The sequence below is a fragment of the Pseudophryne corroboree genome, chromosome 2 (genome assembly GCF_028390025.1).
Source record: "Pseudophryne corroboree isolate aPseCor3 chromosome 2, aPseCor3.hap2, whole genome shotgun sequence".
NCBI lineage: Eukaryota > Metazoa > Chordata > Amphibia > Anura > Myobatrachidae > Pseudophryne > Pseudophryne corroboree.
In genome coordinates this window covers 270,639,370-270,664,729 of record NC_086445.1, presented here as the reverse complement: position 1 = coordinate 270,664,729, position 25,360 = coordinate 270,639,370, and the positions used below count along the sequence as shown (strand labels likewise).

Sequence of the window (25,360 nt, the reverse complement as noted above, 5' to 3'; positions counted from 1 at the left end):
TCCTCCCCAAACAGAATATCTCCCTTGAAAATATCTACCTCCAGGGTTTTCTAGAGTCCAGATCCACAGACCAGGATCTCAGCCACAATATCCGGCGAGCCAGGACTGACGTAGTAGAGGACTTGGCTGCCAGGATACCGGCATCAGAAGCCGCCTCTTTAATATAACGAGAAGCTGTAACAATATATGACAAGCATTGTCTAGCATGGTCAGAGGAGATTTCAACTTCTAACTCCAAGGCCCATGCTTCAATAGCCTCAGCAGCCCATGAAGCTGCAATAGTAGGCTTTTGTGCAGCACCCGTGAGGGTGTAAATCGCTTTTAGACAACCCTCCACACGTTTATCCGTAGGCTCTTCCAGAGACGTGACGGTAGTGACAGGTAGAGCTGAGGAAACCACCATCCGAGCCACATGCGAGTCCACTGGAGGAGGTGTTTCCCAATTCTTAGACAGCTCTAGTGCGAGGGGATAGCGAGCCAGCATCCTCTTTTGAGGCACAAACTTCGTACCCGGGTTTTCCCAGGGTTCCTGACGTATATCCACTAGGTGATCAGAGTGAGGTAAAACCTGTTTAACCACCTTCTGACGCTTGAACCCATCTGGTTTCTTAGGAAGCACGGATGGCTCGGGGTCATCCGTAATCTGCAGAATTAACTTAATAGCCTCCAAAAGGTCAGGAACATCCACATGTAAACTACCCTCCCCATCAGCTGTATCCGAGTCAGAACCTGTGGGGTCAGTGTAAGTGCCGTCCTCATTAGACGAGGTGTCAGTGACAGCAGTGGATTGTGAGGAGACGAGCACTCGCTTAGAGGACCTCTTGGACTTAGGCGAGCGTTAGTCAGACTTTTTAGTAGTCAAGGACTGGTTCAACTTCTTTAATTGAGCAGATAAATCGTCCGCCCACGGCGGGTTAGCTGCAGGGCTCACATACGGTTGTATCGGCATTGGGGGTCCCATAGGGGGTGTTTGTTTATGAACTAGCGTATGCAGAAGCGTGGAAAAAGCGGCCCACGGTGGGTCAGTATGTGCCTCCGTTGCCACAGTCCCACTGGGGGGCAAGGAGCCCCCAGAATCAGAGCCCACAGCTGCTATATTCTCCTCATATGTGCCTGTGGCTTCAGCAACACCAGCAGTGTGTTCCGCCCCAGAACCGTTACACTCAGAAGCAGACATGATATAACTTGCAGTATGAGGTAACACAGTACAATTATCAGCAGCACAATATCCCAAACCCAAACCCCTGCGCAGTGTAGTCAGCACTAGCAGAGATAAAGGAGAGATATGGTGACCAAATCACAGAGAAAAATACGTAATACAGTATATCTTTGTGAAAATCCTATATTAGATAACACCTGACGCACCAAGCCCCCTCAGGTTATAGAATATAGGGATAGCAAGTTGAGTGAAAGACACGAGATGGACAACACTCAGCTATCAAATGCACACACAGAAGGTCACAGTTTGAACAATGCAGAGGTTATTACAGACAATATTGCACTGCACTACCTTACACAGCTATATAACAGTAGACATAACAGTACACAGTAAGAACTGGATGTATATCACAGGGTAATTGTACTATAAAACCCTGACTAAATGCACTCTTTCTTAACTATCACTGTCTAAAAAGGCAGGTAGAATACTTAAGTGTCATGTAAATGCACAGCGCTGACAACCAGGCGGCTTTACATAGGAGGATTTGCCCAAGCAGTCCCAGGAACAGTGAGCTGAGGGATAATGGCGCCGCAGACACTGACTGGGAGTGAGGAAGAGACAGATATGCAGCTCTAGGGTGGGAACATTTGCGGGAAATGGCGCCCTGGGGCTAGAGGAGGGGCTACAGGTCTAAGCCTTATCCCCCTTGCTGGCAAAACCACCGGGTACTGTGGGCGATATAAGAAGTGGTTTAGAGAGAAAACCCGACCTGCGCCCATGCCCTGGTGATCTAGTGGGATCGCCTGTACTGCCACAGTGTCCACCGCCAGCACGCACGGCCCGCCTCCCACTGACCGCGCCGGATCGCGATAAAGACCAGGTCCCGCGAGCGGGACCCACTTACCACCTCCCGAAGCGCGGCCAAGCGATCCTGGAGAGCCCCAGCCGTGTGTGTCTAACATGAAGAAAACCGGAGCCTCCGCTGTAGGTACCCGGCAACCAGGGCTCGGGAGTGTACAGCGCCGCTGGGGAGACCTGGAGCTGCAGCAGTGAATGTCACAAAACATTTACCACCGTTGCTGCCCTTGAAGTCTTCACTTTTTACCTCATAAAAAGCTTTTCTCAGGGCTGCTTGGAGCAGCCCCTCTGTTAAGTGCCTGCTTACTGCAGCACCAACTGACAAACTGAGCTCCTGTGCTGGGAGGCGGGGTGATGTAGGAGGCGGCACTGTGCATTCTGGGAACAGTCAAAGCTTTGAGGTCTGTTGGTGCCTCGGATCAAGATCCTACTCTACACCCCATTGTCCAGACTTGTGGAGCCCAGTGTACCCCGCGGCAGAAACATACATTAATAATGAGTGTCTAATGTAGACGTTCCCAACCTCAGTCCTCAAGGCACACTAACAGTCCGGGTTTTAGTGCTGTCCATGCTAGAGCACAGGTGACTTAATTAGTACATCAGTTATTTTGATTATCCAGGCTCCAGCACAGCTGCTTAAATCAAAGTAACGGAGGTACTAATTACGTCGCCTGTGCTCAAGTATGGATATCACTAAAACCTGGACTGTTAATGTGAATTGATCAAATGTATCATATGTTTTGCCTGCTGTATATGTTGCTCTAATACATGCAATCTGCGGAGGATGCCGCCTCGCTACTATTTTTAGGTGCCTCTGACTCTGTATCCAACGGAAGTTGCATATTTTTAGTGGACACAATTTACATCTATGTCTGTTGTATATTGCATACAACTCTACATCTGAGCACAGAACATAAGCAATGTCTCTTGGACCTTGTGTTCCCATTCACGATTTTAAAACTTCAAAATGCACCCTGTCCTTATGCTGGCGCTCCGCTGGAACAGCCTGCCCTCTGCCAATCCCGCCCCCCGCATGGGCTACAGTGTGTCCCATGGGAAAAGTTGTGGTAACCATTCACCTCCAATGAATAGATGCCGTGCAGGGAGAGCTTGAGGGCAATGCTGGGCACACCCCCAAGAGTAGGTGTATTTATTATTATTATTATCATCATCATTATTATCCTTTATTTATATGGCGCCACAAGGGTTCCGCAGCGCTCAATTACAGAGTACATAAACAAATAATCAAAACAAGAAAACAGCAACTTACAGTTGAAGACAATATAAGACAAGTACAGGGTAAATAAATATAGCTACATCAGCAGATGACACTGGACTAAGTATCAGGTGGCAGAAGACTGCTGGATTTGGTGCAGTTGAAGATTAGTAAAGAAGAAAAAAGGATAAGCACATGAGGGAAGAGGGCCCTGCTCGTGAGAGCTTACATTCTAAAGGAGAGGGGTAGACAGACAGGGGTGACACAGATGGGGTACACAGAGAGCGTGGAACAGAGGGTTAGGATGAGATTTGGCTGGGTTTGGTGAAGAAATGGGTCTTGAGAGCCCGTTTGAAGTTTTGTAGAGAGGTGTATAATTGTTTCATTATGCAGCTGTGATATCCGCTTGTGTATTTAATTCTGTATTTCTATTGATGCCTATGGCAGGGGCAGCCGCATAATTCTTCTACTGTAACTCGTAATTTAATTGTACTGGTTGTGTAAATTTCATATCAATATGCACTATATTTAGTCCTCCATAGGATTCCTTATTCAGCACTATAATTAGTATGGTACAAGGACAATTGCAGAGGCAACATAACTTTGCTAAAGACACAAAGAAGGACAGTAAGACACTTAAGCATTCTCCAGTAAACTCCCAACTCTGTCCTAATTCAGAGCACAAGAGACGGATGAACGCACCTGACAGCCAATATACAACTGGGCATTTTCCACTTTCAGCTTTAGGGGGAAGATAGATCCCAAATCTCATTTTACACTTCAGCTCCGAGCTGTTGAAACAGAATGAAACATTGTAATGCAGAGCGGCAAAAATTAATGACTGATTTACTCTTTATTTGGCCTTTTTATGTGCAAAAGAATTGTATCTTGTTGGGCATTTAGACATCAATGTAATTTCAAGAAACAGAATAAATACATTCTCTTCACATTACAAAGGTCACATAAATAATTACAATCCATAATTAAAGCAATAATTACTAATTTAGTAGCTTAAATAAAATTAAATGAATAGACATCTTTTTTTCAGCTGTCAAAGATGTTCCAACATTTAAAATGTGTATTAAGCTTCTATGGTCACACTCTGGACCTGTGTCGCTCTTGTTACAAAATATAGAAACATAAAATTTGACGGCAGATAAGGACCACTTGGCCCATCTAGTCTGCCCCTTTTTTTTTATCCTTTAGGTAATCTCAACCCTTTTTGAACCTTAATTCTTTGTAAGAATATTCATATGCCTATCCCAAGCATGTTTAAATTGCTCTACAGTCTTAGCCTCTACCACCTCTGATGGGAGGCTATTCCACTTATCCACTAACCTTTCTGTGAAATAATTTTTCCTAAAATTTCCCCTGAACCTGCCTCCCTCCAGTCTCAGTGTATGTCCTCGAGTTCTAATACTTCTCTTCCTTTGAAGAATGTTTCCCTCCTGAACTTTGTTAAAACCTTTGGTATATTTGAAAGTTTCTATCATGTCTCCCTTTCCCTTCTCTCCTCCATACTATACATGTTAAGATCTTTTAGCCTTTCCGGGTAAGTTTTGTGATGTAGGCCATGCACCATTTTAGTTGCCCTTCTTTGTACACTCTCTAATGTATTTATATCCTTCTGGAGATATGGTCTCCAGAACTGGACACAGTATTCCAGACGAGGCCGCACCAATGACCTATACAGTGGCATTATCACTTCATTTTTCCTGCTACCGATTCCTCTCCCTATGCAACCAAGCATCTGACTTGCCTTTCTTATTGCTTTGTTGCATTGCTTTCCTGCCTTTAAGTCACTTGAAATAGTGACTCCTAAATCCCTTTCCTCCTCAGTAGTTTCCATTATAGTACCCTTGATACTATATTTAGCCTTTGGGTTTTTGAGACCCAAGTGCATGATTTTGCTTTATTTAACATTAAACTGTAGTTGCCATGTTCTTGACCATTTTTGAAGCCTAGCTAGGTCATCAATCATTTGTTTTACCCCTCCTGGTGTGTATACCCTGTTGCATATCTTTGTATCATCTGCAAAAAGGCATACCTTCCCTTCAATACCATTTGCAATGTCACCAACAAAGATATTAAAGAGAACTGGTCCAAGTACAGATCCCTGGGGTACTCCACTGGTAACATTTCCCTCCATAGATTGCACTCCATTTACTACAACTGTCTGTTTCCTATCCTGCAACCAGGTTCTTATCCATTTAACTGTTTTATAATCCACCCCCACACTTTCAAGTTTATTTAGCAGTCTGCAATGTGGGACAGTGTCAAATGCCTTACTAAAGTCTAGATATGCTACATCTACAGCTCCCCGTTGATCTATTATTTTCATCACAGAGTCAAAAAAGTCAATAAGATTTGTTTGGCATGATCTCCCACCAGTAAATCCATGCTGTTTTGGATCCTGTAAGTTGTTTGAGTTAAGATATTCCACAACTCTTTCTTTTAGTAGTTTTACCATTACTTTCCCTACTACTGATGTAAGGCTTACTGGTCTGTAGTTACTTGCTTCTTCCTTGCTTCCAATTTTGTACAGTGGAACTACATTCGCTCTTTTCCAGTCCTCTGGAATGGCACCTGTATTTAGTGACTGGTTAAATAATTCTGTTAATGGTGCTACCAGCACATCTTTTAGCTCTTTTAGTATCCTTGGGTGTATCCCATCTGGCCCCATTGATTTATCCACTTTTAGTTTTGAAAGTTCAGTTAGGACCTTCTCCTCTAAATGTACTTTCATCTACCTTATTTTTATGAATGTCCTTGTAGCTTAACTGAGGCCCCTTCCCTTCTCCTTCTGTAGTAAATACTGAGCAAAAATAATTATTTAGGTGATCTGCTATTGCCTTGTCTCCCTCCACCAATTTCTCACTCTCTGTCTTAAGTCTTATTATTCCTCCATTTGATTTTCTCTTACGTCCTAGAGGATGCTGGGGACTCTGTAAGGACCATGGGGTATAGACGGGCTCCGCAGGAGACATGGGCACTATAAAGAACTTTTAGTATGGGTGTGCACTGGCTCCTCCCTCTATGCCCCTCCTCCAGACCTCAGTTAGATTTTGTGCCCAGAGAAACTTGGGTGCACTACAGGGAAGCTCTCCTGAGTTTCTCTGAAAAATAATTTTTTAGGTTTTTTATTTTCAGGGAGCACTGCTGGCAACAGGCTCCCTGCATCGTGGGACTGAGGAGAGAGAAGCAGACCTACTTAAGTGATAGGCTCTGCTTCTTAGGCTACTGGACACCATTAGCTCCAGAGGGAATCGGAACGCAGGTCTCCCCCCGCCGTTCGTCCCAGAGCCGCGCCGCCATCCTCCTCACAGAGCCGGAAGATAGAAGCCGGGTGAGTATAAGAAGAAAAGAAGACTTCAAGGCGGCAGAAGACTTCAGATCTTCACTGAGGTAAGCGCGCAGCGGTAACGCTCTGCGCCATTGCTACCACACATTAAACTCACTGACAGGCACTGATGGGTGCAGGGCACAGGGAGGGCGCCCTGGGCAGCAATATAAACCTCTGGACTAGCATTATATAGATATTAGGCTGCGGAGTCAGTTAATATATAGATCCCCCGCCATTTTTTATACAATTGAGCGGGACCGAAGCCCGCCGCTGGAGGTGGCGGAGCTTGGTCCCTCAGCACTAACCAGCGCCATTTTCTCCACAGAGCACTACAGAGAAGCTGGCTGCCCGGACTCTCCCCTGCTGAACACGGTGACAGAGGGCTGAAAAGAGGGGGGGGGGGCACTTGTAAGGCGCAGTGAGTGTATTACACGAATATATATTATATATATTATATATATATATATATATATATATATATATATATATATAATAAAAGCGCTATATCTGGGAATCTGTTTCCAATGTCAGTTGGCGCTGGGTGTGTGCTGGCATACTCTCTCTCTGTCTCTCCAAAGAGCCTTGTTGGGGAACTGTCCCCTTATAGATATATCCCTGTGTGTGTGGTGGTGTCGGTACGTGTGTCGGCATGTCTGAAGCGGAAGGCTCGTCCAAGGAAGAGTTGGAGCAGATGACTGGTGTGTCTCTGTCGGCAACACCGACTCATGATTGGTTGGACATGTGGAATATGTTAAATGCAAATGTGACCTTATTACATAAGAGAATGGACAAAGCAGAGTCCAGGGAAAAAGCAGGGAGTCAATCCACGGATTGGACTGGGTCACAGGGCCATTCAGGGTCTCAGGGTTTAACGCGTCTGTCCAAGAAGGTGGCGCTACCGTCTCCAGACACGGCAGCCCTCAAGGATCCTGCTGATCGCAGACAGGAAACTACCTTAAAATCTATTTATACGCATACGGGTGCTTTGCTCAGGCCGGCGATAGCATCGGCATGGGTTTGTAGCGCAGTTGCAGCGTGGACAGATACCTTGTCAGCTGACTGATACCCTAGACAGGGATACCATTTTACTGACCTTAGGTCACATTAAAGACACAGTCTTATATATGAGACACGCTCAAAGAGACGTTGGACTGCTTGGTTCCAGAGCCAACGCCATGGCTATTTCTGCGAGACGAGCTTTGTGGACCCGCCAATGGACAGGTGATGCAGACTCAAAGAAGCATATGGAGGTTTTACCTTACAAGGGTGAAGTTTTGTTTGGGGATGGTCTCGCGGACCTGGTTTCCACAGCTACCGCAGGTAAATCTACTTTTTTACCTTTTGTTGTTCCCCAACAGCAAAAGAAAACTCCACAGTATCAGATGCAGTCCTTTCGGTCGCATAAGGCCAGAAAAGGTCGGGGCTCCTCTTTCCTCACCAGAGGTAAAGGTAGAGGAAAGAGAACACCTGCTTCGGCTAGTTCCCAGGAGCAGAAGTCCTCCCCGGCTTCTGCTAAATCCACCGCATGACGCTGGGGCTCCACTGAGGGAGTCCGCACCGGTGGGGGCACGTCTTCGACTCTTCAGCCAGGGCTGGGTTCTGTCAGACGTGGATCCTTGGGCGATGGAGATTGTATCCCACGGCTACAAACTGGAATTCGAAGAGGTGCGCCCCCTCGCCGATTTTTCAAGTCGGCCTTGCCAGCTTCTTCCCCGGAGAGGGAAGTAGTATTGGCTGCAATTCAAAAGCTGTGTCAACAGCAAGTGATTGTCAAGGTTCCCCTGGTCCAACAGGGAAAAGGGTACTATTCAACCCTGTTCGTTGGTCCCGAAGCCGGATGGTTCGGTCAGACCCATTTTAAATCTAAAATCCCTAAGTTCAAATTCAAGATGGAATCGCTCTGGGCAGTAATCTCCAGCCTGGAAGGGGGGGATTTTATGGTATCACTGTACGTGAAGGATCCCTACCTTCATGTCCCCATTAATACCTCATCAGGAGTACCTGAGATTCGCTGTACAGGACTGTCATTACCAGTTTCAGACGCTGCCGTTTGGACTTTCCACGGCACCGAGTATTTTCACCAAGGTGATGGCGGAGATGATGGTGCTCCTGCGCAGGCAGGGAGTCACAATTATCCCGTACTTGGACGATCTCCTGATAAAAGCGAGATCGAGAGATCAATTGCTGAAGAGCGTGTCGCTCTCCCTGAGAGTGCTACAACAGCACGGTTGGATTCTCAATCTGCCAAAGTCACAATTGGTTCCAACAAAAGAGGGTTTTTCTCCCAATGGAAAAAGCCCAGGACCTCCAGAACATGGTCAGAGACCTGCTAAAACCAAAAAGAGTGTCTGTTCATCAATGCACTCGAGTTCTCGGGAAAATGGTGGCAGCCTACGAGGCCATCCCTTTCGGCAGGTTTCATGCGAGGACATTTCAGTGGGACCTTCTGGACAAGTTGTCAGAGTCCCATCTACAAATACATCAGAAGATAAGCCTGTCCCCCAGGGCCAGGGTTTGTCTCCTGTGGTGGCTGCAGAGTGCTCACCTTCTAGAGGGTCGCAGGTTTGGCATTCAGGACTGGGTTCTGTTAACCACGGACGCGAGCCTCCGAGGATGGGGAGCAGTCACACAAGGAAGAAATTTTCAGGGACTATGGTCAAGCCAGGAGGCTTGTCTACACATCAACGTGCTGGAATTGAGGGCCATATACAACGGCCTACGACAGGCGGAGAATCTTCTTCGCGACCTACCGGTGCTGATTCAATCAGACAACGTCACAGCCGTGGCTCATGTAAACCGCCAAGACAGGACAAGGAGCAGAGTGGCGATGGCGGAAGCCACCAGGATTCTTCGCTGGGCGGAAAATCACGTAAGTGTTCTGTCAGCGGTCTTCATACCGGGAGTGGACAACTGGGAAGCAGACTTCCTCAGCAGACACGATCTCCATCCAGGAGAGTGGGGATTTCATCAAGAAGTCTTTGCAGAGATAACAAGTCATTGGGGACTTCCTCAAATAGACATGATGGCGTCACGCCTCAACAAAAAGCTTCGGAGGTATTGTGCCAGGTCAAGGGACCCTCAGGCAGTAGCGGTAGACGACCTAGTGACACCATGGGTGTTTAAGTCGGTCTATGTGTTCCCTCCTCTGCCTCTCATCTCAAAAATATTGAGAATCATAAGACGAAAAAGAGTACAGACAATACTCATTGTTCCAGATTGGCCTCGAAGGGCCTGGTATTCAGATCTTCAGGAAATGATCACAGAAGATCCGTGGTCTCTTCCTCTCAGGGAGGACCTGTTGCAGCAGGGGCCCTGCGTATTCCAAGACTTACCGCGGCTACGTTTGACGGCATGGCGGTTGAACACCGAATCCTAGCTGGGAAAGGTATTCCGGAGGAAGTCATCCCTACTCTGATAAAGGCTAGGAAGGAGGTGACAGCGAAACATTATCACCGTATCTGGAGGAAGTATGTATCTTGGTGTGAAGCCAAGAATGCTCCTACGGAAGATTTCCATCTGGGACGTTTTCTCCATTTCTACAGACAGGAGTGGATATGGGCCTGAAGTTAGGCTCCATTAAGGTACAGATTTCGTCCCTATCTATATTCTTTCAGAAGGAATTGGCTTCTCTCCCAGAAGTCCAGAATTTTGTGAAGGGAGTGCTGCACATCCAGCCTCCTTTTGTGCCCCCTGTTGCGCCTTGGGACCTTAACGTGGTGTTAAGTTTCCCAAAATCTCACTGGTTTGAGCCTCTTCAAACGGTGGAATTAACATTTCTCACTTGGAAGGTGGTCATGTTATTGGCCTTGGCATCTGCAAGGCGGGTGTCCGAATTGGCGGCCTTGTCTCACAAGAGCCCCTATTTAATTTTCCATGTGGATAGAGCAGAGTTGAGGACTCGTCCTCAATTTTTGCCTAAAGTGGTTTCTTCATTTCATATGAATCAACCTATTGTGGTGCCCGTGGCTACGGATGAATTGGAGGACTCCAAGTCCCTGGATGTAGTCAGGGCCTTAAAAATTTATGTAGCCAGGATGGCTAGGGTTAGGAAAACAGAGGCTCTGTTTGTCCTGTATGCAGCCAACAAAGTTGGCGCTCCTGCTTCTAAGCAGACCATTGCTCGCTGGATCTGTAACACGATTCAACAGGCTCATTCTACGGCTGGATTGCCGTTACCAAAATCGGTAAAGGCCTATTCCACTAGGAAGGTGGGCTCTTCTTGGGCGACTGCCCGAGGCGTCTCGACATTACAGCTTTGCCGAGCAGCTACTTGGTAGGGTTCAAACACTTTTGCAAAATTCTACAAGTTTGATACCCTGGCTGATGAGGACCTCGCGTTTGCTCAATCGGTGCTGCAGAGTCATCCGCACTCTCCCGCCCGGGTTGGAGCTTTGGTATAAACCCCATGGTCCTTATGGAGTCCTCAGCATCCTCTAGGACGTAAGAGAAAATAAGATTTTAAACCTACCGGTAAATCTTTTTCTCCTAGTCCGGAGAGGATGCTGGGCGCCCGTCCCAGTGCGGACTATATCTGCAAGACTTGTATATAGTTGTTGCTTACATAAGGGTTATGTTACAGTTGGGATCGGTCTTTGACTGATACTGTGTTTTGTTCATACCGTTAACTGGTTGCGTATATTCCAGGTTATACGGTGTGATTGGTGTGGGCTGGTATGAATCTTGCCCTTGGATTAACAAAATTCTTTCCTCATATTGTCCATCTCCTCTGGGCACAGTTTCTCCAACTGAGGTCTGGAGGAGAGGCATAGAGGGAGGAGCCAGTGCACACCCATACTAAAAGTTCTTTATAGTGCCCATGTCTCCTGCGGAGCCCGTCTTTACCCCATGGTCCTTACGGAGTCCCCAGCATCCTCTACGGACTAGGAGAAAAAGATTTACCGGTAGGTTTAAAATCTTATTTTCTCCTTTCATTTATATACTTAAAAAAAGTTTTGCCCCCTTTATCTACTGACTGGGCCATTTTCTCCTCAGCTTCTGCCTTTGCACGTCTGATCACTTTCTTAGCATCCTTCCGTCTGTCAAGATACACCTCTTTGTCATTATTATTTTGAGTCTGTTTGTATTTCCTAAAAGCCATCTTTTTTGCTTTCACACTTGTTGATACTGGCTTTCTTTTCCTGGTGCTTTTCCTAACCCTTTTGATACAAAGGTCTGTTGCCCTTAGTATTGAAATTTTCAGTTTTTCCCATCTCTCCTGCACCCCTTCCAGGTTCCTCCAGTCCGCCAATGAATCACTTAAAACATCTCCCCATTTTTGCAAAGTCAGCATTTCTAAAACCCAACCCCTTTGTTTTTGTGTGACAGGAGTTGGATCCGGTCTTTATACTAACCATACTGCTTGATGATCACTGGATCCCAGGTGCTCACCCACATATATGTCTGATATCCTGTCACCATTTGTAAGAATTAAATCTAATATTGAGTCTTTGCGAGTGGGCTCCCTCACCAATTGCTTGAGAGATGCTCCCTGTAAGGAATGTAGAAATTTGCCACTTGTAGCTGAACTTGCAAAGGACCCCTCCCAATTTACATCAGGTAAATTAAAGTCTCCCATGATTAGGACTTCTCCCTTCAAAGCCATTTTAGAGATGTCCAACAATAGGTTCCTGTCCAAATCCTGCCCCTGGCCTGGTGGTCTATAGATCACCCCAATGCGAATAATGTCCTTCTCCCCAGTTTCCGTGGTGACCCAAAGGGCTTCAGTTTTGTCCTCAACATTTTGTATTAAAGTAGCATTTATGCTTTTTTTCACATACATTGCTACCCCTCTTCCTATTCTATCCTTCCTAAATAAATTATATCCTGGTATAGCTATGTCCCAGTCATGATTCTCATTGCACCATGACTCAGTAATTGCGACAACATCCAGGTTATCCTTTGTCATTATCGCAATTAGCTCTGGAATTTTGTCTCCTAAGCTCCTAGCATTAGCACACATAGCTTTAAGAATCTTGTCTGTGCATCTGTTATTAGTAGCCATATCAAGACAGTACAAAAAAATGACAAGTTTAAAGTTGAAATTACCCGTTTGGTGATGTTGTTCAGTGGGGTTTTTTTTGGTTCTGTTTTATTTTTTGTCCCCCCCCCCCCCCCCCATTCAGGAATCACACTCTGTCCTTTACACCATGACTACACCTCAGTAAATGAAAAGATATAGTACACCTGTCCACAATGACCAAATGGTCAAAAGGAGGTAAACACCAGACAGCATGCAGTAATAAAACTGTTTCACTGAACAACTTCCCCACACATGCAATGCCAATTACAAGCAATTCATTACATCAAGAACGTACATGAGTTTGCATAATAGAGAACTGTAGTGAGCAGATTGGGGATGTCTTTTCTTAGTTTAAGAGACAGATAATATGCATAAGATGAATTACATACTTTTGAGGCATTAAGGCAGTCCATAGGTCACAGTTTTCGTGTGTTGTTTTCCTTCTGTTCGGTTTAACGCAGGTATAATGCTAATAGGATTTTAATACATACCGGTAAATCCTTTTCTCTTAGTCCGTAGAGGATGCTGGGGACTCCCAAAGGACCATGGGGTATAGACAGGATCCGCAGGAGACATGGGCACTTTAAGACTTTAAATGGGCGTGAACTGGCTCCTCCCTCTATGCCCCTCCTCCAGACCTCAGTTATAGGAACTGTGCCCAGAGGAGACGGACATTGAGGAAAAGGATTTTGTTTAACTAAAGGTGAGATACATACCAGCTCACACCACAACACACCGTACAACATGGCATTTCACTAAAACCAGTTAACAGCGTGAACCAACAGGCTGACCCTTCCCAAAACACAACCTTTGTGTAACATAAGCAATAACTATATACAATTACTGCAGACAGAGTCCGCACTGGGACGGGCTCCCAGCATCCTCTACGGACTAAGAGAAAAGGATTTACCGGTAGGTATTAAAATCCTATTTTCTCATACGTCCTAGAGGATGCTGGGGACTCCAAAAGGACCATGGGGATTATACCAAAGCTCCAAACCGGGCGGGAGAGTGCGGATGACTCTGCAGCACCGATTGAGCAAACAATAGGTCCTCATCAGGCAGGGTATCAAACTTGTAGAACTTTGCAAAAGTGTTTGACCCCGACCAAGTAGCTGCTCGGCAAAGCTGTAAAGCCGAGACACCTCGGGCAGCCGCCCAAGACGAGCCCACCTTCCTAGTGGAATGGGCTTTCACCGATTTCAGTAACGGCAAACCAGCCATAGAATGAGCCTGCTGAATCATATTACAGATCCAGCGTGTAATAGTCTGCTTAGAAGCAGTAGCACCAACCTTGTTGGCCGCATACAGGACAAACAGCGCCTCTGTCTTCCTAACCCGAGCCGTTCTGGCTACATAAATTTTCAAAGCTCTGACCACATCAAGAGACTTGGAATCAGCCAAGGTTTCAGTAGCCACAGGCACCACAATAGGTTGGTTCATGTGAAACGAAGAAACCACCTTTGGTAGAAATTGTTGACGAGTTCTCAACACTGCTCTATCCTCATGGAAAATTAGATAGGGGCTTTTGTGAGACAAATCCGCCAATTCGGACACCCGCCTTGCGGACGCAAAGGACAATATCATAACCACCTTCCAAGTGAGAAATTTTAACTCTTTTTAAAAAGATCAAACCAATGTGACGTAAGGAACTGTAACACCACATTAAGGTCCCACGGTGCCACAGGGGGCACAAACGGAGGTTGGATGTGTAGCACGCCTTTCACGAAAGTCTGCACTACTGGAAGTGAGGCTAATTCCCTTTGAAAGAAAATTGATAAGGCCGAGACCTGCACTTTAATGGAGCCTAACTTCAGGCCCGCATCCACACCTGCTTGCAAAAAGTGGAGAAAACGCCCCAGCTGAAATTCTTCTGTAGGAGCCTTATTGGATCCACACCAAGACACACATTTTCTCCAAATACGGTGATAATGCTTCGCCGTTACCTCCTTTCTAGCTTTGTGTAGAGTGGGGATGACTTCCACGGGAATACCCTTCCTAGCTAGGATTTGGCGTTCAACCGCGGTAAGTCCTGGAACACACACGGCCCTTGCTGTAACAGATCCTGCCTGAGAGGAAGAGGTCAGGGATCTCCTGTGAGTAATTCCTGAAGATCCGGATACCAGGCCCTCCGTGGCCAATCTGGAACAATGAGTATCGTCCGAACCCTTGTTCTCCTTATGATCCTTAATACCTTTAGGATGAGTGGAAGCGGAGGGAACACATAGACCGACTGAAACACCCACGGTGTCACTAGTGCGTCCACTGCTATTCCTCGAGGGTCCCTCGACCTGGAACAATATGTCCGAAGCTTCTTGTTGAGGCGAGACACCATCATGTCTATTTGAGGAAGTCCCTAACGACTTGTCACTTCTGCAAAGAACTCTCGATGAAGACCTCACTCTCCTGGATGGAGATCGTGTCTGCTGAGGAAGTCTGCTTCCCAGTTGTCCACTCCTGGAATGAAGACCGCTGACAGAGTGCTTGCATGTTTTTCCGCCCAGCAAAGAATCTTGGTGGCCTCCGCCATCGCCGCTCTGCTCTTCGTTCCGTCCTGGCGGTTTACGTGCGCCACGGCTGTGATGTTGTCCGACTGAATCAGGACGGGCAGGTCGCAAAGAAGATTTTCCGCCTGCCGCAGGCCCTTGTAAATAGCCCTTAATTCCAGCACGTTTATGTGCAGACAAGCTTCCTGGCTCGACCATTTTCCCTGGAAATTTTGTCCCTGTGTGACTGCTCCCCAACCTCGGAGACTCGCGTCCGTGGTCACCAGAATCCAATCTTGGATTCCGAACCTGCGACCCTCTAGAAGGTGAGAACTTTGGAGCCACCACAGGAGAGAAACCCTGGCCCTGGGGGACAGGCTTACCTTCCGGTGCATCTGCAGATGGGACCCGGACCACTCGTCCAGCAGGTCCCTCTGAAACGCTCTTGCATGGAACCTGCCAAACGGAATGGCCTCGTAGGCCGCCACCATTTTTCCCAGCACTTGAGTGCAGTGATGAATCGACACTCTTGGTGGTTTCAGAAGTTCCTTGACCATGTTCTGGATTTCCTGAGCTTTTTCCAACGGGAGAAAGATCCTCTGCAGGTCGGTGTCCAGAATCATGCCCAAAAACGATAGCCGAGTTGTCGGAATCAACTGCAACTTTTGTAAATTTAGGAGCCAGCCATGCTGTTGCAGCACCTGCAGGGAGAGCGCAACGCTTTTCAGTAACTGCTCCTGTGATCTCGCCTTTATCAGGAGATCGTCCAAGTACGGGATAATTGTGACCCCTTGCTTGCGCAGGAGCACCATAATTTCCGCCATTACCTTGGTGAAAATCCTCGGGGCCGTGGAAACACCAAACGGCAACGTCTGAAATTGGTAGTGACAATCCTGAACAGCGAACCTCAGGTACGCCTGATGAGGAGGATATATGGGGACATGTAGGTACGCATCCTTTATGTCGACCGACACCATAAAATCCCCCCCTTCCAGACTGGAGATCACTGCTCGGTGAGATTCCATCTTGAATTTGAATTTTTTTAAATAAAGGTTGAGGGATTTTAAGTTCAGAATCGGCCTGACCAAGCCATCCGGCTTCGGGACTACAAACAGGGTTGAATAAAACCAGTCTCCCCGTTGTGACGGGGGTACCGTGACAATGACTTGCTGTTGACACAGCTTTTGTATTGCAGCACATACTACCTCTCTCTCTGGAAGAGAAACTGTTAAGGCCGATTTGAAAAATCGGTGCGGAGGCACGTCTTGGAATTCCAGCTTGTATCCTTGGGTCACAATATCCAGCACCCAAGGATCTAGGTCCGAGCGAACCCAGACCTGACTGAAGAGTTGAAGACGTGCCCCCACCGGTGCGGACTCCCGCAGCGGAGCCCCAGCGTCATGCGGTGGACTTGGTTGAAGCCGGGGAGGACTTCTGTTCCTGGGAGCTTGCCCCAGCCGGGGATCTTTTACCTTGTTTGGGGATGGTCTCGCGGACCTGGTTTCCACAGCTACCGCAGGTAAATCTACTTTTTTACCTTTTGTTGTTCCCCAACAGCAAAAGAAAACTCCACAGTATCAGATGCAGTCCTTTCGGTCGCATAAGGCCAGAAAAGGTCGGGGCTCCTCTTTCCTCACCAGAGGTAAAGGTAGAGGAAAGAGAACACCTGCTTCGGCTAGTTCCCAGGAGCAGAAGTCCTCCCCGGCTTCTGCTAAATCCACCGCATGACGCTGGGGCTCCACTGAGGGAGTCCGCACCGGTGGGGGCACGTCTTCGACTCTTCAGCCAGGGCTGGGTTCTGTCAGACGTGGATCCTTGGGCGATGGAGATTGTATCCCACGGCTACAAACTGGAATTCGAAGAGGTGCGCCCCCTCGCCGATTTTTCAAGTCGGCCTTGCCAGCTTCTTCCCCGGAGAGGGAAGTAGTATTGGCTGCAATTCAAAAGCTGTGTCAACAGCAAGTGATTGTCAAGGTTCCCCTGGTCCAACAGGGAAAAGGGTACTATTCAACCCTGTTCGTTGGTCCCGAAGCCGGATGGTTCGGTCAGACCCATTTTAAATCTAAAATCCCTAAGTTCAAATTCAAGATGGAATCGCTCTGGGCAGTAATCTCCAGCCTGGAAGGGGGGGATTTTATGGTATCACTGTACGTGAAGGATCCCTACCTTCATGTCCCCATTAATACCTCATCAGGAGTACCTGAGATTCGCTGTACAGGACTGTCATTACCAGTTTCAGACGCTGCCGTTTGGACTTTCCACGGCACCGAGTATTTTCACCAAGGTGATGGCGGAGATGATGGTGCTCCTGCGCAGGCAGGGAGTCACAATTATCCCGTACTTGGACGATCTCCTGATAAAAGCGAGATCGAGAGATCAATTGCTGAAGAGCGTGTCGCTCTCCCTGAGAGTGCTACAACAGCACGGTTGGATTCTCAATCTGCCAAAGTCACAATTGGTTCCAACAAAAGAGGGTTTTTCTCCCAATGGAAAAAGCCCAGGACCTCCAGAACATGGTCAGAGACCTGCTAAAACCAAAAAGAGTGTCTGTTCATCAATGCACTCGAGTTCTCGGGAAAATGGTGGCAGCCTACGAGGCCATCCCTTTCGGCAGGTTTCATGCGAGGACATTTCAGTGGGACCTTCTGGACAAGTTGTCAGAGTCCCATCTACAAATACATCAGAAGATAAGCCTGTCCCCCAGGGCCAGGGTTTGTCTCCTGTGGTGGCTGCAGAGTGCTCACCTTCTAGAGGGTCGCAGGTTTGGCATTCAGGACTGGGTTCTGTTAACCACGGACGCGAGCCTCCGAGGATGGGGAGCAGTCACACAAGGAAGAAATTTTCAGGGACTATGGTCAAGCCAGGAGGCTTGTCTACACATCAACGTGCTGGAATTGAGGGCCATATACAACGGCCTACGACAGGCGGAGAATCTTCTTCGCGACCTACCGGTGCTGATTCAATCAGACAACGTCACAGCCGTGGCTCATGTAAACCGCCAAGACAGGACAAGGAGCAGAGTGGCGATGGCGGAAGCCACCAGGATTCTTCGCTGGGCGGAAAATCACGTAAGTGTTCTGTCAGCGGTCTTCATACCGGGAGTGGACAACTGGGAAGCAGACTTCCTCAGCAGACACGATCTCCATCCAGGAGAGTGGGGATTTCATCAAGAAGTCTTTGCAGAGATAACAAGTCATTGGGGACTTCCTCAAATAGACATGATGGCGTCACGCCTCAACAAAAAGCTTCGGAGGTATTGTGCCAGGTCAAGGGACCCTCAGGCAGTAGCGGTAGACGACCTAGTGACACCATGGGTGTTTAAGTCGGTCTATGTGTTCCCTCCTCTGCCTCTCATCTCAAAAATATTGAGAATCATAAGACGAAAAAGAGTACAGACAATACTCATTGTTCCAGATTGGCCTCGAAGGGCCTGGTATTCAGATCTTCAGGAAATGATCACAGAAGATCCGTGGTCTCTTCCTCTCAGGGAGGACCTGTTGCAGCAGGGGCCCTGCGTATTCCAAGACTTACCGCGGCTACGTTTGACGGCATGGCGGTTGAACACCGAATCCTAGCTGGGAAAGGTATTCCGGAGGAAGTCATCCCTACTCTGATAAAGGCTAGGAAGGAGGTGACAGCGAAACATTATCACCGTATCTGGAGGAAGTATGTATCTTGGTGTGAAGCCAAGAATGCTCCTACGGAAGATTTCCATCTGGGACGTTTTCTCCATTTCTACAGACAGGAGTGGATATGGGCCTGAAGTTAGGCTCCATTAAGGTACAGATTTCGTCCCTATCTATATTCTTTCAGAAGGAATTGGCTTCTCTCCCAGAAGTCCAGAATTTTGTGAAGGGAGTGCTGCACATCCAGCCTCCTTTTGTGCCCCCTGTTGCGCCTTGGGACCTTAACGTGGTGTTAAGTTTCCCAAAATCTCACTGGTTTGAGCCTCTTCAAACGGTGGAATTAACATTTCTCACTTGGAAGGTGGTCATGTTATTGGCCTTGGCATCTGCAAGGCGGGTGTCCGAATTGGCGGCCTTGTCTCACAAGAGCCCCTATTTAATTTTCCATGTGGATAGAGCAGAGTTGAGGACTCGTCCTCAATTTTTGCCTAAAGTGGTTTCTTCATTTCATATGAATCAACCTATTGTGGTGCCCGTGGCTACGGATGAATTGGAGGACTCCAAGTCCCTGGATGTAGTCAGGGCCTTAAAAATTTATGTAGCCAGGATGGCTAGGGTTAGGAAAACAGAGGCTCTGTTTGTCCTGTATGCAGCCAACAAAGTTGGCGCTCCTGCTTCTAAGCAGACCATTGCTCGCTGGATCTGTAACACGATTCAACAGGCTCATTCTACGGCTGGATTGCCGTTACCAAAATCGGTAAAGGCCTATTCCACTAGGAAGGTGGGCTCTTCTTGGGCGACTGCCCGAGGCGTCTCGACATTACAGCTTTGCCGAGCAGCTACTTGGTAGGGTTCAAACACTTTTGCAAAATTCTACAAGTTTGATACCCTGGCTGATGAGGACCTCGCGTTTGCTCAATCGGTGCTGCAGAGTCATCCGCACTCTCCCGCCCGGGTTGGAGCTTTGGTATAAACCCCATGGTCCTTATGGAGTCCTCAGCATCCTCTAGGACGTAAGAGAAAATAAGATTTTAAACCTACCGGTAAATCTTTTTCTCCTAGTCCGGAGAGGATGCTGGGCGCCCGTCCCAGTGCGGACTATATCTGCAAGACTTGTATATAGTTGTTGCTTACATAAGGGTTATGTTACAGTTGGGATCGGTCTTTGACTGATACTGTGTTTTGTTCATACCGTTAACTGGTTGCGTATATTCCAGGTTATACGGTGTGATTGGTGTGGGCTGGTATGAATCTTGCCCTTGGATTAACAAAATTCTTTCCTCATATTGTCCATCTCCTCTGGGCACAGTTTCTCCAACTGAGGTCTGGAGGAGAGGCATAGAGGGAGGAGCCAGTGCACACCCATACTAAAAGTTCTTTATAGTGCCCATGTCTCCTGCGGAGCCCGTCTTTACCCCATGGTCCTTACGGAGTCCCCAGCATCCTCTACGGACTAGGAGAAAAAGATTTACCGGTAGGTTTAAAATCTTATTTTCTCCTTTCATTTATATACTTAAAAAAAGTTTTGCCCCCTTTATCTACTGACTGGGCCATTTTCTCCTCAGCTTCTGCCTTTGCACGTCTGATCACTTTCTTAGCATCCTTCCGTCTGTCAAGATACACCTCTTTGTCATTATTATTTTGAGTCTGTTTGTATTTCCTAAAAGCCATCTTTTTTGCTTTCACACTTGTTGATACTGGCTTTCTTTTCCTGGTGCTTTTCCTAACCCTTTTGATACAAAGGTCTGTTGCCCTTAGTATTGAAATTTTCAGTTTTTCCCATCTCTCCTGCACCCCTTCCAGGTTCCTCCAGTCCGCCAATGAATCACTTAAAACATCTCCCCATTTTTGCAAAGTCAGCATTTCTAAAACCCAACCCCTTTGTTTTTGTGTGACAGGAGTTGGATCCGGTCTTTATACTAACCATACTGCTTGATGATCACTGGATCCCAGGTGCTCACCCACATATATGTCTGATATCCTGTCACCATTTGTAAGAATTAAATCTAATATTGAGTCTTTGCGAGTGGGCTCCCTCACCAATTGCTTGAGAGATGCTCCCTGTAAGGAATGTAGAAATTTGCCACTTGTAGCTGAACTTGCAAAGGACCCCTCCCAATTTACATCAGGTAAATTAAAGTCTCCCATGATTAGGACTTCTCCCTTCAAAGCCATTTTAGAGATGTCCAACAATAGGTTCCTGTCCAAATCCTGCCCCTGGCCTGGTGGTCTATAGATCACCCCAATGCGAATAATGTCCTTCTCCCCAGTTTCCGTGGTGACCCAAAGGGCTTCAGTTTTGTCCTCAACATTTTGTATTAAAGTAGCATTTATGCTTTTTTTCACATACATTGCTACCCCTCTTCCTATTCTATCCTTCCTAAATAAATTATATCCTGGTATAGCTATGTCCCAGTCATGATTCTCATTGCACCATGACTCAGTAATTGCGACAACATCCAGGTTATCCTTTGTCATTATCGCAATTAGCTCTGGAATTTTGTCTCCTAAGCTCCTAGCATTAGCACACATAGCTTTAAGAATCTTGTCTGTGCATCTGTTATTAGTAGCCATATCAAGACAGTACAAAAAAATGACAAGTTTAAAGTTGAAATTACCCGTTTGGTGATGTTGTTCAGTGGGGTTTTTTTTGGTTCTGTTTTTTTTTTTGTCCCCCCCCCCCCCCCCCCATTCAGGAATCACACTCTGTCCTTTACACCATGACTACACCTCAGTAAATGAAAAGATATAGTACACCTGTCCACAATGACCAAATGGTCAAAAGGAGGTAAACACCAGACAGCATGCAGTAATAAAACTGTTTCACTGAACAACTTCCCCACACATGCAATGCCAATTACAAGCAATTCATTACATCAAGAACGTACATGAGTTTGCATAATAGAGAACTGTAGTGAGCAGATTGGGGATGTCTTTTCTTAGTTTAAGAGACAGATAATATGCATAAGATGAATTACATACTTTTGAGGCATTAAGGCAGTCCATAGGTCACAGTTTTCGTGTGTTGTTTTCCTTCTGTTCGGTTTAACGCAGGTATAATGCTAATAGGATTTTAATACATACCGGTAAATCCTTTTCTCTTAGTCCGTAGAGGATGCTGGGGACTCCCAAAGGACCATGGGGTATAGACAGGATCCGCAGGAGACATGGGCACTTTAAGACTTTAAATGGGCGTGAACTGGCTCCTCCCTCTATGCCCCTCCTCCAGACCTCAGTTATAGGAACTGTGCCCAGAGGAGACGGACATTGAGGAAAAGGATTTTGTTTAACTAAAGGTGAGATACATACCAGCTCACACCACAACACACCGTACAACATGGCATTTCACTAAAACCAGTTAACAGCGTGAACCAACAGGCTGACCCTTCCCAAAACACAACCTTTGTGTAACATAAGCAATAACTATATACAATTACTGCAGACAGAGTCCGCACTGGGACGGGCTCCCAGCATCCTCTACGGACTAAGAGAAAAGGATTTACCGGTAGGTATTAAAATCCTATTTTCTCATACGTCCTAGAGGATGCTGGGGACTCCAAAAGGACCATGGGGATTATACCAAAGCTCCAAACCGGGCGGGAGAGTGCGGATGACTCTGCAGCACCGATTGAGCAAACAATAGGTCCTCATCAGGCAGGGTATCAAACTTGTAGAACTTTGCAAAAGTGTTTGACCCCGACCAAGTAGCTGCTCGGCAAAGCTGTAAAGCCGAGACACCTCGGGCAGCCGCCCAAGACGAGCCCACCTTCCTAGTGGAATGGGCTTTCACCGATTTCAGTAACGGCAAACCAGCCATAGAATGAGCCTGCTGAATCATATTACAGATCCAGCGTGTAATAGTCTGCTTAGAAGCAGTAGCACCAACCTTGTTGGCCGCATACAGGACAAACAGCGCCTCTGTCTTCCTAACCCGAGCCGTTCTGGCTACATAAATTTTCAAAGCTCTGACCACATCAAGAGACTTGGAATCAGCCAAGGTTTCAGTAGCCACAGGCACCACAATAGGTTGGTTCATGTGAAACAAAGAAACCACCTTTGGTAGAAATTGTTGACGAGTTCTCAACACTGCTCTATCCTCATGGAAAATTAGATAGGGGCTTTTGTGAGACAAATCCGCCAATTCGGACACCCGCCTTGCGGACGCAAAGGACAATATCATAACCACCTTCCAAGTGAGAAATTTTAACTCTTTTTAAAAAGATCAAACCAATGTGACGTAAGGAACTGTAACACCACATTAAGGTCCCACGGTGCCACAGGGGGCACAAACGGAGGTTGGATGTGTAGCACGCCTTTCACGAAAGTCTGCACTACTGGAAGTGAGGCTAATTCCCTTTGAAAGAAAATTGATAAGGCCGAGACCTGCACTTTAATGGAGCCTAACTTCAGGCCCGCATCCACACCTGCTTGCAAAAAGTGGAGAAAACGCCCCAGCTGAAATTCTTCTGTAGGAGCCTTATTGGATCCACACCAAGACACACATTTTCTCCAAATACGGTGATAATGCTTCGCCGTTACCTCCTTTCTAGCTTTGTGTAGAGTGGGGATGACTTCCACGGGAATACCCTTCCTAGCTAGGATTTGGCGTTCAACCGCGGTAAGTCCTGGAACACACACGGCCCTTGCTGTAACAGATCCTGCCTGAGAGGAAGAGGTCAGGGATCTCCTGTGAGTAATTCCTGAAGATCCGGATACCAGGCCCTCCGTGGCCAATCTGGAACAATGAGTATCGTCCGAACCCTTGTTCTCCTTATGATCCTTAATACCTTTAGGATGAGTGGAAGCGGAGGGAACACATAGACCGACTGAAACACCCACGGTGTCACTAGTGCGTCCACTGCTATTCCTCGAGGGTCCCTCGACCTGGAACAATATGTCCGAAGCTTCTTGTTGAGGCGAGACACCATCATGTCTATTTGAGGAAGTCCCTAACGACTTGTCACTTCTGCAAAGAACTCTCGATGAAGACCTCACTCTCCTGGATGGAGATCGTGTCTGCTGAGGAAGTCTGCTTCCCAGTTGTCCACTCCTGGAATGAAGACCGCTGACAGAGTGCTTGCATGTTTTTCCGCCCAGCAAAGAATCTTGGTGGCCTCCGCCATCGCCGCTCTGCTCTTCGTTCCGTCCTGGCGGTTTACGTGCGCCACGGCTGTGATGTTGTCCGACTGAATCAGGACGGGCAGGTCGCAAAGAAGATTTTCCGCCTGCCGCAGGCCCTTGTAAATAGCCCTTAATTCCAGCACGTTTATGTGCAGACAAGCTTCCTGGCTCGACCATTTTCCCTGGAAATTTTGTCCCTGTGTGACTGCTCCCCAACCTCGGAGACTCGCGTCCGTGGTCACCAGAATCCAATCTTGGATTCCGAACCTGCGACCCTCTAGAAGGTGAGAACTTTGGAGCCACCACAGGAGAGAAACCCTGGCCCTGGGGGACAGGCTTACCTTCCGGTGCATCTGCAGATGGGACCCGGACCACTCGTCCAGCAGGTCCCTCTGAAACGCTCTTGCATGGAACCTGCCAAACGGAATGGCCTCGTAGGCCGCCACCATTTTTCCCAGCACTTGAGTGCAGTGATGAATCGACACTCTTGGTGGTTTCAGAAGTTCCTTGACCATGTTCTGGATTTCCTGAGCTTTTTCCAACGGGAGAAAGATCCTCTGCAGGTCGGTGTCCAGAATCATGCCCAAAAACGATAGCCGAGTTGTCGGAATCAACTGCAACTTTTGTAAATTTAGGAGCCAGCCATGCTGTTGCAGCACCTGCAGGGAGAGCGCAACGCTTTTCAGTAACTGCTCCTGTGATCTCGCCTTTATCAGGAGATCGTCCAAGTACGGGATAATTGTGACCCCTTGCTTGCGCAGGAGCACCATAATTTCCGCCATTACCTTGGTGAAAATCCTCGGGGCCGTGGAAACACCAAACGGCAACGTCTGAAATTGGTAGTGACAATCCTGAACAGCGAACCTCAGGTACGCCTGATGAGGAGGATATATGGGGACATGTAGGTACGCATCCTTTATGTCGACCGACACCATAAAATCCCCCCCTTCCAGACTGGAGATCACTGCTCGGTGAGATTCCATCTTGAATTTGAATTTTTTTAAATAAAGGTTGAGGGATTTTAAGTTCAGAATCGGCCTGACCAAGCCATCCGGCTTCGGGACTACAAACAGGGTTGAATAAAACCAGTCTCCCCGTTGTGACGGGGGTACCGTGACAATGACTTGCTGTTGACACAGCTTTTGTATTGCAGCACATACTACCTCTCTCTCTGGAAGAGAAACTGTTAAGGCCGATTTGAAAAATCGGTGCGGAGGCACGTCTTGGAATTCCAGCTTGTATCCTTGGGTCACAATATCCAGCACCCAAGGATCTAGGTCCGAGCGAACCCAGACCTGACTGAAGAGTTGAAGACGTGCCCCCACCGGTGCGGACTCCCGCAGCGGAGCCCCAGCGTCATGCGGTGGACTTGGTTGAAGCCGGGGAGGACTTCTGTTCCTGGGAGCTTGCCCCAGCCGGGGATCTTTTACCTCTTCCCTTACCTCTGGCCGCGAGGAAGGAAGAACCACATCCTTTCCTGAACTTATGCGACTGAAAGGACTGCATCTGGTATTGAGGTGTTTTCTTTTGCT

General features: G+C 47.4%; 1 protein-coding gene across 3 annotated transcripts in view; it reads right to left on the bottom strand.

Annotated features, from left to right (window-relative positions):
- ESD (esterase D) overlaps positions 1-25,360 on the bottom strand; it is a 115,883-nt gene that overhangs the window by 49,912 nt on the left and 40,611 nt on the right. For 2 of the 3 annotated variants that reach the window (XM_063952803.1, XM_063952805.1), the window contains exon 4: positions 3,936-4,024. In XM_063952803.1, the coding sequence (XP_063808873.1) occupies positions 3,936-4,024 (89 nt within the window). Of the gene's footprint in view, positions 1-2,063; positions 2,279-3,935; positions 4,025-25,360 lie in introns of those variants that run through there. The other variant, XM_063952804.1, reaches the window with a different exon arrangement.